Source organism: Prosopis cineraria, unplaced genomic scaffold, assembly GCF_029017545.1.
Source record: "Prosopis cineraria cultivar Desert tree isolate PC_DT_omini unplaced genomic scaffold, ASM2901754v1 PC1696, whole genome shotgun sequence".
NCBI classification, from domain to species: domain Eukaryota; kingdom Viridiplantae; phylum Streptophyta; class Magnoliopsida; order Fabales; family Fabaceae; genus Prosopis; species Prosopis cineraria.
This window is the reverse complement of record NW_026557021.1, coordinates 1-10,941: the sequence shown is the minus strand read 5'-3', so window position 1 is coordinate 10,941 and position 10,941 is coordinate 1. Positions and strand designations below refer to the sequence as shown.

The window sequence follows — 10,941 nt, the reverse complement described above, 5'->3', positions numbered from 1 at the left end:
TATGATATTTATTTATTTATTTATTTTATCCATTTAAATAAGAGGAGAGTTAACATTTTTTATTTTTTTTATTTTTTTTCTCATTCGAACGGAGGGTAAAGGAGCGTGAGATAAAAGGATTAACTTTCCATTTATTCTAAACAAAAAAATATTAAACATGCCAACTTTGGACTCATCTGCAGAAAACCCTCCATCAGCTGTTGTTTTGTATCTACTCTCCCACTTCTTTGTCCTGAAAATTTTCCCTCCCGGAGTTATTCTGCGGAGCATTAGTGAGTAGCCACTCATACCTATCAAGCATGATAAAGTTCCATTCTTTCCCCGTCATCTTCACCCATTTCACTTTGACTGAGTATATCTTCCTTTAATTCGTTAAATTTCTACCCTAATGCCTCTGTATATTGCTTACAACGGAGACTTCTGTTTTTGCCATTGACGCAACTGACACCACTAAAGGTGGTAAAGTCCAAAATGGCGTTTCGCCAAGACACACCTTTGTTTGATCCTGGCTGAGTGGATGCTAGGTAATGTGAACTCATAAGTTGAAATGCTTGTTTAACTGCTCGTGACAATGTCATAAATGATAATAATGTATGAAATGTTGATCGGCAAGAAGACTCTAGGATTGCATTTGATGATATAGTGGTTGGCATTTGTTGGGATTCGTTATTCTCCTTTGAGACGAAATGCTTCTCATGTAATCGCCTTAATGTTTATGAACGTTTCTCACTGATATTTTTCTGATCAGTCCCGAAATCCAGGTTACTTTGTGTAAAAGGATGAACTCAAAGCGTTGGCCTTTTCTGCTATTGTCTAACTTTGCTGATAAAATCAACATAAATCCCAAGAAGCTTTTAGGCATCTTTCATTTATGGTTAGTGAATGAAGTTTCACTCTTGCATTCTCTAATTTATAAGATTATATAATTCAAAGAATGGCACCCTCCGTATTTTATACAAACTCTCTAAGGAAGAGTAATAGTTTTGATCATAAAGATGTGAACTGAATTCTGCTAGCGACAAAGTCGTTTTAGTCTCATTGCTTTATGAACACCTGTCCTGCATATTTACTGGAAAACAAGATAGGTGGATTAGCTTAGTTGCCTTGATTTCATCAATAGAGTCTCTGTTTACCTGACACCTCAGTCACTCATTCTTCAGTTACAAAATGAACTGGTTAAAGAAAAGCAAGCATTGTATCTCAAGCTAACTTCTAGGATTCCTTCTCTCTCCCTTCTCCTTTCTGCCTTTTGTTGTATAATCAAATTCGTCAAACTGAATTTGGATTTTCTCCTCATCCTTTAGCTCTAAGATTGTGAATCGATTTTCCTTTTGAGATTGAAGGATGAAAAAGATGAGTGCTTCTTCCTCCGGAAAAGTGGAGAAGGTAAAGCGATTGGTTGCTTCTATATTTCTCATGTCAATTAAGTATAAAGCAAATACGTCTTTCCCTTTTGCATCTTTTGGTTATAATTTTAAAAGTATTGCTTCTCCTAAATTGCTTTGTAGAGGGTTATAAGAATTGATTTTTTATTTGAAAAGGATTAGATCCTTATACCCTCTAGGTAAATGGGTTGTCACAGAGTTATTTCTTGCTAAAAATTTATGAAAGGAAAAACTCTTTCCGGGCTTGGGAAATCATCATTAGAGCAAAATAATATCAAAAATTTTCTTTGAAAGGCTTACTAAGTTGGATATTAGTCTAAGAAATAGCTTAGAATGATCAGAATCTGATTCTTAGTTGTCTATCCTATAAAATCAAGATTCATCTGAAAAGGGAAGGGAAGTAAAAGTTGATGTTGGATATAACAAAACTGTATGACTTTTCAGAAGCAGATAGAAAATTCCATAAATTCATTCTATGTGTAAATATTTCCTTATTATCGGCCAACTATTTAGTCCTTTTGCTGTTTCAAAAATTGTTAAATCCGTTTAATGCAACCGCTTGTTTCTCTATTGTTGATTTGTCGCATCTCAACGAAGTTTCTCAAATGACGACAAAAAGAATTATTGAAATTAATCACATTCAATTAAATGCTTCTTGGTGGCATACGACTTTGAATTTGATTTTCAACTTTTGGTAACCTTTATGTTCATTTTCTCATCTCTATTGGTTTCCTTGTATAATGTTTGTTTTATCATAATTATTGACATCATACTGTATCAGATAATCCAGTAGACTTACCATATGTTAAACATCTCATGCCTTGTGGAGTAGCAAGCATATCTTCTCACTGCTGATTTTGTTTAAATTCAGAAGCTGAAACACAAGATTTTGTTGACCCCTGCATATAGTATCTGGTAGCTTGAGCATTTGATAACGTTTAATCATATACGGAGGTTTATTGAGGGAAACAAACTATAATAACTGAAACAAGTGATAGAAATTGATTGCATAACTTGTGTTAGTCCTTTAGTTCAGAATAGGTTGCGTTTATTAGTTGTTGGTCCTAAGCAAAGTGAAGTTGCACATATTAATTTAAAATGTGAATGAAGTACTTTCTGAACACAAGATCCCAGACTTTGAGCAGGACTGATTTTTTTTAGGAGAAAAATGGAAATATAAATAATTCAGATTAAAAAAATTAGAAAAATAATGATGAGATAGACATTAGTTTCTTTCTGTAACTTACACTGCAAACTAACATGGTTCCTCATACAGGTTGAACAAATGGCCCAACGTAGGGTGCACAAGCCTAGGTGGCTCGAGCCTATTCTGAAAAAAACTTTCTTTGATTCTTGTGTGGCTCATCCTATGCATAAGAATGAACGGAATAAATACTGTATGACCTGCAACAAGTCTGCTTGCCAATACTGTGTGTCTCATGGCATCCATCGATGCCACAAAATGCTGAGCATTTTCAAACATGTCTACAAATATGTTGTCGCTTTAGCTGCTGTTGAAAAGCATATTGACTGTTCACACATTCAGGTACGATATCCTACCTTGCCTTGAGAATTCGCTAAACTTTTCAAGTATTGACCCAATTCTTGTGTAGTAGACTTGATTTATCTCAAGTTCTTATTGTTAGTTAGTTATTAATTAAAGCTTAATCTTTATGTCATTTGACCTTGGTATAATAGTGCGAAAGATAACAGTGAGTGATTTGCATTCAGTATGATTGTGTCATGTAAGATTAAAACAAGCATATTGCTAATAGTATTATAGAGCTTCAAGTAAATGTTCTTTCATGGTGGTCCTTACCGACGACATTATTTTGTCATTGTGCTGTTCTCTTACAGTCCTACTTTCCATGTGAGGGGCAAAAAAAAACCGGTTCAGTTGGTGACAATTAGTAAACGAGAATCCCATCTGTCAACATTCTGAACTGCATTCTTTTCTGGCAATAAGTACAACATATAGCTTTTGAGTGGTGTCAGGCATGTGTGCCTATACCACACTTAATCCCTTCTTTTGGGCATGTTTCAAAGGTGGATTACTGATGGAAACAAAGTAGTGAATCTTAACGTGTTCAATTGCTCTGTTTTTAAAATTGATCCCTTCCTGATGCAGACCTACACATGCAACAAGAGATTGGTTATTGCTCTGAATCCTCTTCCACACGGCTGTTTGGAGTCAAATACTGATCTGTCATGTGAGACCTGTGGCAGAAGGCTGAATAACCCTCGTTTGTATCGTTATTGCTCCATTTCATGCAAGGCACGCCAGTACTTCGACAATCTCTTGCAAAATTGATTACCCCTTCTCGTCCCCTCAGTCATTATTTTGAACTTTATCACTAGCATATTTATTATTATCAGCCTGAACTTTCAGGTTAAAGCTGTTTTAAGGAAGCCCGATGATTCACTTCCTCCCTTCATTACCAAGCAGCGTCCTTCTAAGGGAAAGAAAGAGAAGGCCTCTGTGCTCCGGAAGCCAATAAACAAAAGAAAGGGAACACCCCGCAGGGCTCCCTTCTTCTGAAAGCCTCAACCCTCAAGTGGTTGGTGATTTATATATATCCTTATATGATGTAGACAGGATTGGGAGTAATTACACCATCAAGTTTTTGTCATCAAGGCAATTAATCTATTTGCCTTGTTTTACTTAAATTTGTAAATATGCTGCATATGCTTATGGTCTCTGGAGTTGCATAACTAGCTCTGTTTGCCCGTGGTGATTAGACTTCGCTTGCAACAACTGTCTTGTGAATTAACCATGTGACTATTGTATGAGACTGAAATGATTTGAAAGTCTTCAACTTTCATCAATTGCAATGGAAAAGCTGTCGAGTTGTAATAATAAATCAATGAACTTAAACTTCGTTTCTATTGCAGTATCCAGAGTCATGTGATCTAAAGACCCTTAGGTACAGGTTTGGCAAGGTTGTTTAATAAATCCCAGACCAAGATATGGGATGTACAATATCAGATACAAGAAGCCTCTATCATGAAAATTTATATATGCTCGGATATTCTTTATTATTCATCCAGCCGTAGAATTTAACTGGCTAACATTGACCACTGTACACAATCGGAGGCTGCCTCTACGCGCCAGAATTCTTAGTCCCTTTTCTTTCCTTTTTCTTTTTCCTATTTTCCATACAAGAATTGAGCGTATTTCTAAATGTAAGTTTACAAAAAATACATGAATCATTGCATGAAATGACAATTACAGAGACAAGTTTCTGCAGTATTCAGTAGCCATACCCAAATTCCAGAAAGTTATTAGGCTCTGACGAAATCAAAAAATCATCAGCACAGTCCATGCTATCGTTGCTAAATGCAGAATCAACCCTTGGAGGTACAAGTGAGTCACAACACCCAGAGCACACAAACAATGGTGGCACCGTCTCTGAGTCATCAATCCCACAGCACCTTGTGTGCTGCCACACCTCACAAATGTCACATGCCACCATTCTCTCCCCATCATCATCCTGAGCTCCACATTCACATGTCACCTTCCAATTGTCTGCACCTCCCTGATACTTCAATGGAGTAACCAAATCTAAGCCAATGCCCCTCACACGCAGATCCACACCAGACTCCACTAGCCCAAAAAGCACTTCCTCATCACTGATTCCCACTAACTCTGCAATCTCTATAACCATGACTCTCTCTGCAATACAATAAGTATCCCTTAGAGCAGTCTCAGCTGCTTGCTTCAAGTCTCCAACAGTTGCATGCAGTGGAACCAGCACAATCTCACCTGGGGATACTTCCTTGTTCAACTCTTGTTTATCATCAACAAAGTTGGGTATCAAGCGGCATATGAAAGTCAAAACTTGCTCGATTTCATCGAATAATGACCATTCCTTCACAAAATGCCTGCTGTCTAGAATTGTTTGAATCGCCAAGTCCACTTGTTCTGAATCTGGGTAACCCAGTAGGACATTCTTGTAGAAAAAAGCTACGTCACTGTAAACATCAATTCCTGGCACTTGTTCTGATTCTGCTGGAGGCTCCATATGATTAAAAACCTTTAGCTCGCGATGTAGTTCGGGGGCTTTAGATCCATTTCCCAGCTCATGAATGCTGTACTCTAGGATTCGAGTTGTCGGGTTGACCATTCGACGAACAACGTAGTTTCCAACAATCATATTATTCAGTGATTTCAGCACATAATCCAGCAAGCCTGTGTCACCAATGTGGAGCCTAGCTGCGTCTCTAACATCCTGCCTCGTCATCCCACCAGAACCTGAACTGTTTGTTTTGTTTTCTTTCAATGCATCTACTATCACTTGGGCTGCGTATTCTAGTCGCCTTGTAGGCCACCTACTGTCCATATTAGCCATTGCAGAACTGAACTTTTTGTACCTGACTGATTTTTCCTTTAACGGGTTATGCTTGCTTGACATTGAAAATCTCGTCGAGTTTTTTGAGCAGAAGTTTGAAGGAGGAGGAACAGTGATATTGAAAACTAGTCTCTTAGGCGGAGGAGGTGCCCGAGACTTGACGGTAAGCATAAACCTGAGAAGATCCTTGATTGTAATCAACTGGGTTTCGCTCATGTCTCTATAGTGGCGAATTATTTGTTTGATTTCTTTATGGCGAATTGTATTACTAAAACATTGAACGACCTCATCAAGCTCTAACGAACTTAGAAGTTCGATCGCTGCATCATAGTTTTGCTCTTTCACACCAAAGCTTCCACGACAAAATCTGTAACCCCACCTACCAAACCAAGAATGGCCATAAGCAACTCCATGAAGTAGGCGAAGATCCATCAAGCGCTTCTTTGATGTATCTTCAACTGCGATTTTCCTGCCATTGAAACAAACCCCAGAAAGTTTAGACTCTCAGAACGTTTGAGAAATTCATGCAGAATCAAGATAGGTCTAATGGTCTTTCCAATACCTTGTTCGAAGAGTTGTACAGATCCTGTCCCACAAATCCATGATTTCTCTGCCACTGAGAAATTTAGAACCCCCTTCAATGCCATTAACACAGAGCAAATGGCCGTACCCATTACAGTGAATTATTCCATGCAAGAGATGACTCTGATTATCAAGAAAACCTTCAGTCAACGGTTTATTATCGTCGGGGATTATAAAATGGTACCTTCTCTTCGATACAAAATGGCCGCTCCAGCCTAGTCATCACAATCTCAATAATCACCCATATCAGCATCTAAAACAGAAGGAACCAAACGAAACAGAGGAAAGCTTACATGCAAACCACCGAAACCCTCGACAACTCAAGATTCTTGGCAGATAAAATCAACCCAGATCACTAAACGAGAATTAAACAGCCCCCAAACTGGAAAATTTTAGATTACAGAATGGACGATTCAGAGTCAGAGACTAACCTGCACATCGGCAATGGTCGCAGAATGGGTGCGTAGAGTGGTAGACATTCTCTTCAATGGTGTAAAGAGGGGTCATACAGTTCGATTTCTCGTGAATAAGAAAGGTGGTCCATAAAGGCATGCCCTGGATCTCGAAGTCTTCAAGCTCTCCACATTCTTGAAGGAAAAGACGAATGTTATCTCTGAAAGGTCCGTTCGGATTGATGGGGCAACCAGGGTTGGCGAAAGAGTGAAACCTGAAAACCTTGGGCCATCTCTTTCTCTTCCTACACGCTTCGAGGAGAGAGAAGGACATGGTTAAAGCTTCGCTTTGTGCTCGAAGATACCCCAAGACTTCGCTTCTTCGATTCTTTCTGAAAAATTGTCATGCACAAAGCCTCGTGGGCGTATGCACAGGAAGGGGGGAGGGGGAGAAAGAAAGAAAAAGAGAAGGGAGAGAAGAAGCTCACTAGTCTTAACTGATTCTGTTAAAACGATTGGTGTCCAGTCGTTCAGACTTGGCGCGCTCGAGTGGAGATTCAAAAGAAGAGAAGAGGTGTCGCCGGGGCCATAATCGTCCTTTCGCCATTGGAGACAGTGAAGCGGCAACTAGTTGTATTGGTGACAGATGGATATGTTGTATGGGCGCCACGTGTGCTAACTACTAACTACCAGTCGTTTATTTGGTGGCAATGGCATGAGACATAGTAGAGTTTTCTAGCCATCTTCCATATAGAACTGAAATAAGGCGATAAGAGTACGTTTTTTTTTTTTTATTTTTATTTTACGTTCTTGTCAATTTTTCTTCTTGCTTTCAGCCAAAAAATATTATTTCTTCTTTTTTGTTAAATGAAATAATCCAAGCTTTCCTATTCTTTTTCACAAGGAACATCGCATGATTAGAAGTTTGAAAAACTATTATGCGGTTGATTTGTCTATAAATAAAATTAATATCTTGGACTCAATAAAATAAATAAAATTAGTTTTTAAATCATGGGTGAACCTATTAAATCATAAAGATATTCAAATTCTTGCTTTGTGCATCATGGAGTGATAAATGATCACCTCCTCTGACACAAATTTGACACCTCACCAAAGTAGTTTATATACCGAGCATCTGAATTATTCATTTTATAGCTTAAATTCTTTCTACCAACAACCATGATCCTTAAACTATATTATTCGATGTCTCTGGCTTGTTAGCCTTGCCAAGAGACTTGGTGATCAAGTCTTTCACCACAAGATTTGCATTGGATGACTGAGAAGCTTTTATTTCGAAACTAAACTTTTAACAGTTAGTGATGAATTTTATAATGGAACTGCTGGTGTGCTTGGCCTTATCCATCTTGAGTTTCTTGGAGTTAATTGCTCAACTTTTTTCTGTTGCATCTCAATCATTCTTCAATACAATTTTCAGGTAGAACTTATTAAACAGTAAAAAAGATTACAAATCAACTACTACTAATTTCATAATTTAAAAGAACTTTAGACAAATTTAACATAAATTTTAGGTGTGCTATCTTTTGATATCACACAAGAGGCTTTACAATTAGTTGGCTTTTTGAACTTTCACTTGATCTTAAATCTCAAAACAAATGGACTTTTTTTTAGTATTTAGCATTCATTTGATCTACGATTTATCATGAATGACAACTTGAAAAAATTGCAATTCAACTTGTTAAAGAAACAAAAAACCCTAAGTTCCCTAATAGAGTGTACACTACATTGAAGAACTTTCTATTTGGAAAACATACTCCAGAGGCAACTAATAGGCTAGGGCAATTCATTAGCTCAATGTTCAACACTCAAAACCCACATCGTGCAAAAGGCAGATATAGAACTTGAATCTAAAGCAAAACCTACCTAATTCATTAACATACCAAAGTGAAAATCAATTAGGGAGGGTAACTCAAATGACATACTACCTGTTTAGTTCAATTCTTTATTCTTTTGGAAAGATGCAATGCAATCTTCATATTATTTTGCAATGAAGAGATAGTAATGAAGTGCAATGAAAATTCACAGGGGAAGATATAAATGAATATTGCCATCATTTTGGTAATGATGTGTAATAGCCATTACCATGAGTCCACCTAAAATGCTAACCACTCTTCTAATGATAACGCAATACTAGTTACCATTGTCCATGTACAATAGCATTGAACCAAACGAGCCTGTAGTGTAGTAATTGCCAAGTCATGGCAAAAGGGTAGGACTTTGAGAATTGCATTTAAGGAATCATGCTCACTAGTTATTTATTGCATGCAACACCTGAAGGACAGCATCATGTAATTTTTTCAGCTTCACAACAGGTTCTTGCAGATACAGGTACATTTCCATGTGATTAAAAGCAATGATTGCTCACAATACAACACAGAAGGCAATACAGGAAGGCCGTAACATATTACTACACATCTTTAATGCGTTTTCGTGGACTAAATACAGCTTTTGACCATCCATAATCAATCCGCATCAGTAATTTTACCAGCATCTTCTGATAGAATACAACAATCACTAGAAACATCTAGCTGCTCTGCTGCTGTTTCGATAAGCTCTTCAATGGAGTGTGGAACCCATAGTACAATCCCATGTCTTCTATGTTCTTTTGGATCCCATGGCTGGAAAGGAAAGACTGTACATTTCTTAGGATGAAATTTATCTGCAAACGGAAAAAGAAATATCAACAACGTAGAGGAGAACTATGAAAGGAAGGTGTGGAGAAATTTAGGGTTGAGGCTAGCTAGAAGACCGCCGGGGGGTGGGGGATCTAAAGATTTTCACTCTTCAATGACAACGTTGAGTCCAAAGATTTCTTAATGGCAACGTTGCCGAGTCTATCATATTTCTAGTTCTACAGAACAAATGACAATAAAGAGTATTGTCGAAACCTGTAAGTTCTGAGGAGAGATGAGGGAATTTTGACAATTGAGCAGACTTTGCTTCTTCCAGGAGCTTGATCAATCTTATTTCCACACAGCCGAGCTTCATCAATTGGGGTATTTCCCCACCTGCAAGGCGGAGAGAAAAGGAAAGGCAATTTTAATCCCAAGATGCGAACCCCGCACCTCACAGTTTAAAGCAAAATAGTGCCATTAGAGTGAAAATGTTCGCATTTACAACAAAGGAATAGAAAATTTTAAAGTTGAAAAATCAGGTGAACTTATTGATGTTTAAATTATATGGAGAATTTCTGTGGCAAAAATTCGTTGAGTTCCAAAGATTGGCCAAGTTATCTATGCGTTAGCATGGATCATGTCAGCATGAACACGCAAAATGAGTAATTTAACTTGCCTGTCTTTGATAAAAACGCTAGCTTCAGCTTCTATCAGCAACTTAGCCATTAAGAACAAACCCTCTGCTGCAGCAACATGAAGAGGGCTTCGGTAATCGTAATCTTTCGTATTAGGATCCATGCCATTAGATAATAGCCTTTTAAGATAATCTGAATCTCCCCTTGCAACTGCATTACATAGAACACTGCCAGCATCCTCTATTTTCATAGAAGCCCCTTTTCCAACTAGTAAAGAAGCCACTCGATCATGTCCATTCTTTACAGCTTCAAATAATGGTGTGTTCCCATAGTTATCTAAGCAAATCACCGAATTAATTATGTCCAGGATGTCAGAAGAACAAATTTCGGTGATTACATAGACACAGGTTTTTTTTGATATCGAAGAAGTACCTCTAGCATCGATTTCTACACCTTCATGAATAAGGAAAAGGGCGATCTCTTCATATCCCCTAGATGCTGCGAGATGCTATGAGAAAAGGACATTCATATCAGATAAGCATTTGCATATCAATATATGACTACTTTGCTCCGTAGTTTCTATTTCAAGTGACAGGGAGCGTGCTAGTTATCAGAGATCAACAACAATAACAAAACGCTCTATCCGACTAGGTACAATATGAAATATTACATAAACGGGACATGCCATAATAAATTTTACAGGGATGCTAATGCTAGCGTACGTATAAAACCAGAGCAAAAATAAATCTTCCGTGCAATGAGTTAACTTTGCTCTTCGAAAGATGAAAATCAAGAAGCTGAAAAGATAGATCCACTTATGCAGCACTGGCAAAACAGACACTCATGATCAGCTGAAGTCACGAATCCCCTTTTTATGATACAATGAGCAAAGCTTGTAACTTAGACATCAAAAGGAATGAAATTTTAGAAGTAAAGGAGACATGCAAATACAACTTCAATCTGTT

General features: G+C 37.7%; 3 protein-coding genes across 3 annotated transcripts; 1 reads left to right on the top strand and 2 right to left on the bottom strand.

Moving 5' to 3' along the window:
- The first annotated feature begins 239 nt into the window (after positions 1–239).
- On the top strand, positions 240–4,263 carry LOC129300663 (protein RGF1 INDUCIBLE TRANSCRIPTION FACTOR 1-like). The gene is made up of 4 exons (XM_054939232.1): positions 240–524; positions 2,662–2,931; positions 3,514–3,660; positions 3,775–4,263. The coding sequence occupies exons 2-4, from the start codon at positions 2,671–2,673 to the stop codon at positions 3,922–3,924; spliced, it is 558 nt and encodes a 185-aa protein (XP_054795207.1). The 5' UTR covers positions 240–524; positions 2,662–2,670; the 3' UTR covers positions 3,925–4,263.
- Positions 4,264–4,636: 373 nt separating this feature from the next.
- On the bottom strand, positions 4,637–7,042 carry LOC129300664 (PHD finger protein MALE MEIOCYTE DEATH 1-like). Its single transcript, XM_054939233.1, has 3 exons — positions 6,748–7,042; positions 6,297–6,531; positions 4,637–6,203 (listed from the first exon to the last, which is right to left on the bottom strand). The coding sequence occupies exons 1-3, from the start codon at positions 7,040–7,042 to the stop codon at positions 4,637–4,639; spliced, it is 2,097 nt and encodes a 698-aa protein (XP_054795208.1).
- A 1,913-nt stretch (positions 7,043–8,955) lies between these two features.
- On the bottom strand, positions 8,956–10,612 carry LOC129300667 (potassium channel GORK-like). Its single transcript, XM_054939237.1, has 4 exons — positions 10,409–10,612; positions 10,018–10,312; positions 9,615–9,734; positions 8,956–9,385 (listed from the first exon to the last, which is right to left on the bottom strand). Exons 2-4 carry the CDS (start codon positions 10,224–10,226, stop codon positions 9,382–9,384), a joined length of 333 nt encoding a protein of 110 aa, XP_054795212.1. The 5' UTR covers positions 10,227–10,312; positions 10,409–10,612; the 3' UTR covers positions 8,956–9,381.
- Between the last annotated feature and the right edge of the window lie 329 nt (positions 10,613–10,941).

Coding starts and splice junctions, on each gene's coding strand:
- LOC129300664 (XM_054939233.1), bottom strand. CDS start 7,042: ATGTCCTTCTCTCTCCTCGAAGCGTGTAGGAAGAGAAAGAGATGGCCC. Junction 6,532..6,747: donor CGACCATTGCCGATGTGCAG/GTTAGTCTCTGA, acceptor TGTGATGACTAG/GCTGGAGCGGCCATTTTGTA. Junction 6,204..6,296: donor TGTACAACTCTTCGAACAAG/GTATTGGAAAGA, acceptor TTTCAATGGCAG/GAAAATCGCAGTTGAAGATA.
- LOC129300663 (XM_054939232.1), top strand. CDS start 2,671: ATGGCCCAACGTAGGGTGCACAAGCCTAGGTGGCTCGAGCCTATTCTG. Junction 2,932..3,513: donor TTGACTGTTCACACATTCAG/GTACGATATCCT, acceptor TTCCTGATGCAG/ACCTACACATGCAACAAGAG. Junction 3,661..3,774: donor ATTGCTCCATTTCATGCAAG/GCACGCCAGTAC, acceptor CTGAACTTTCAG/GTTAAAGCTGTTTTAAGGAA.
- LOC129300667 (XM_054939237.1), bottom strand. CDS start 10,226: ATGAAAATAGAGGATGCTGGCAGTGTTCTATGTAATGCAGTTGCAAGG. Junction 9,735..10,017: donor AGCGTTTTTATCAAAGACAG/GCAAGTTAAATT, acceptor TCCGCCTTGCAG/GTGGGGAAATACCCCAATTG.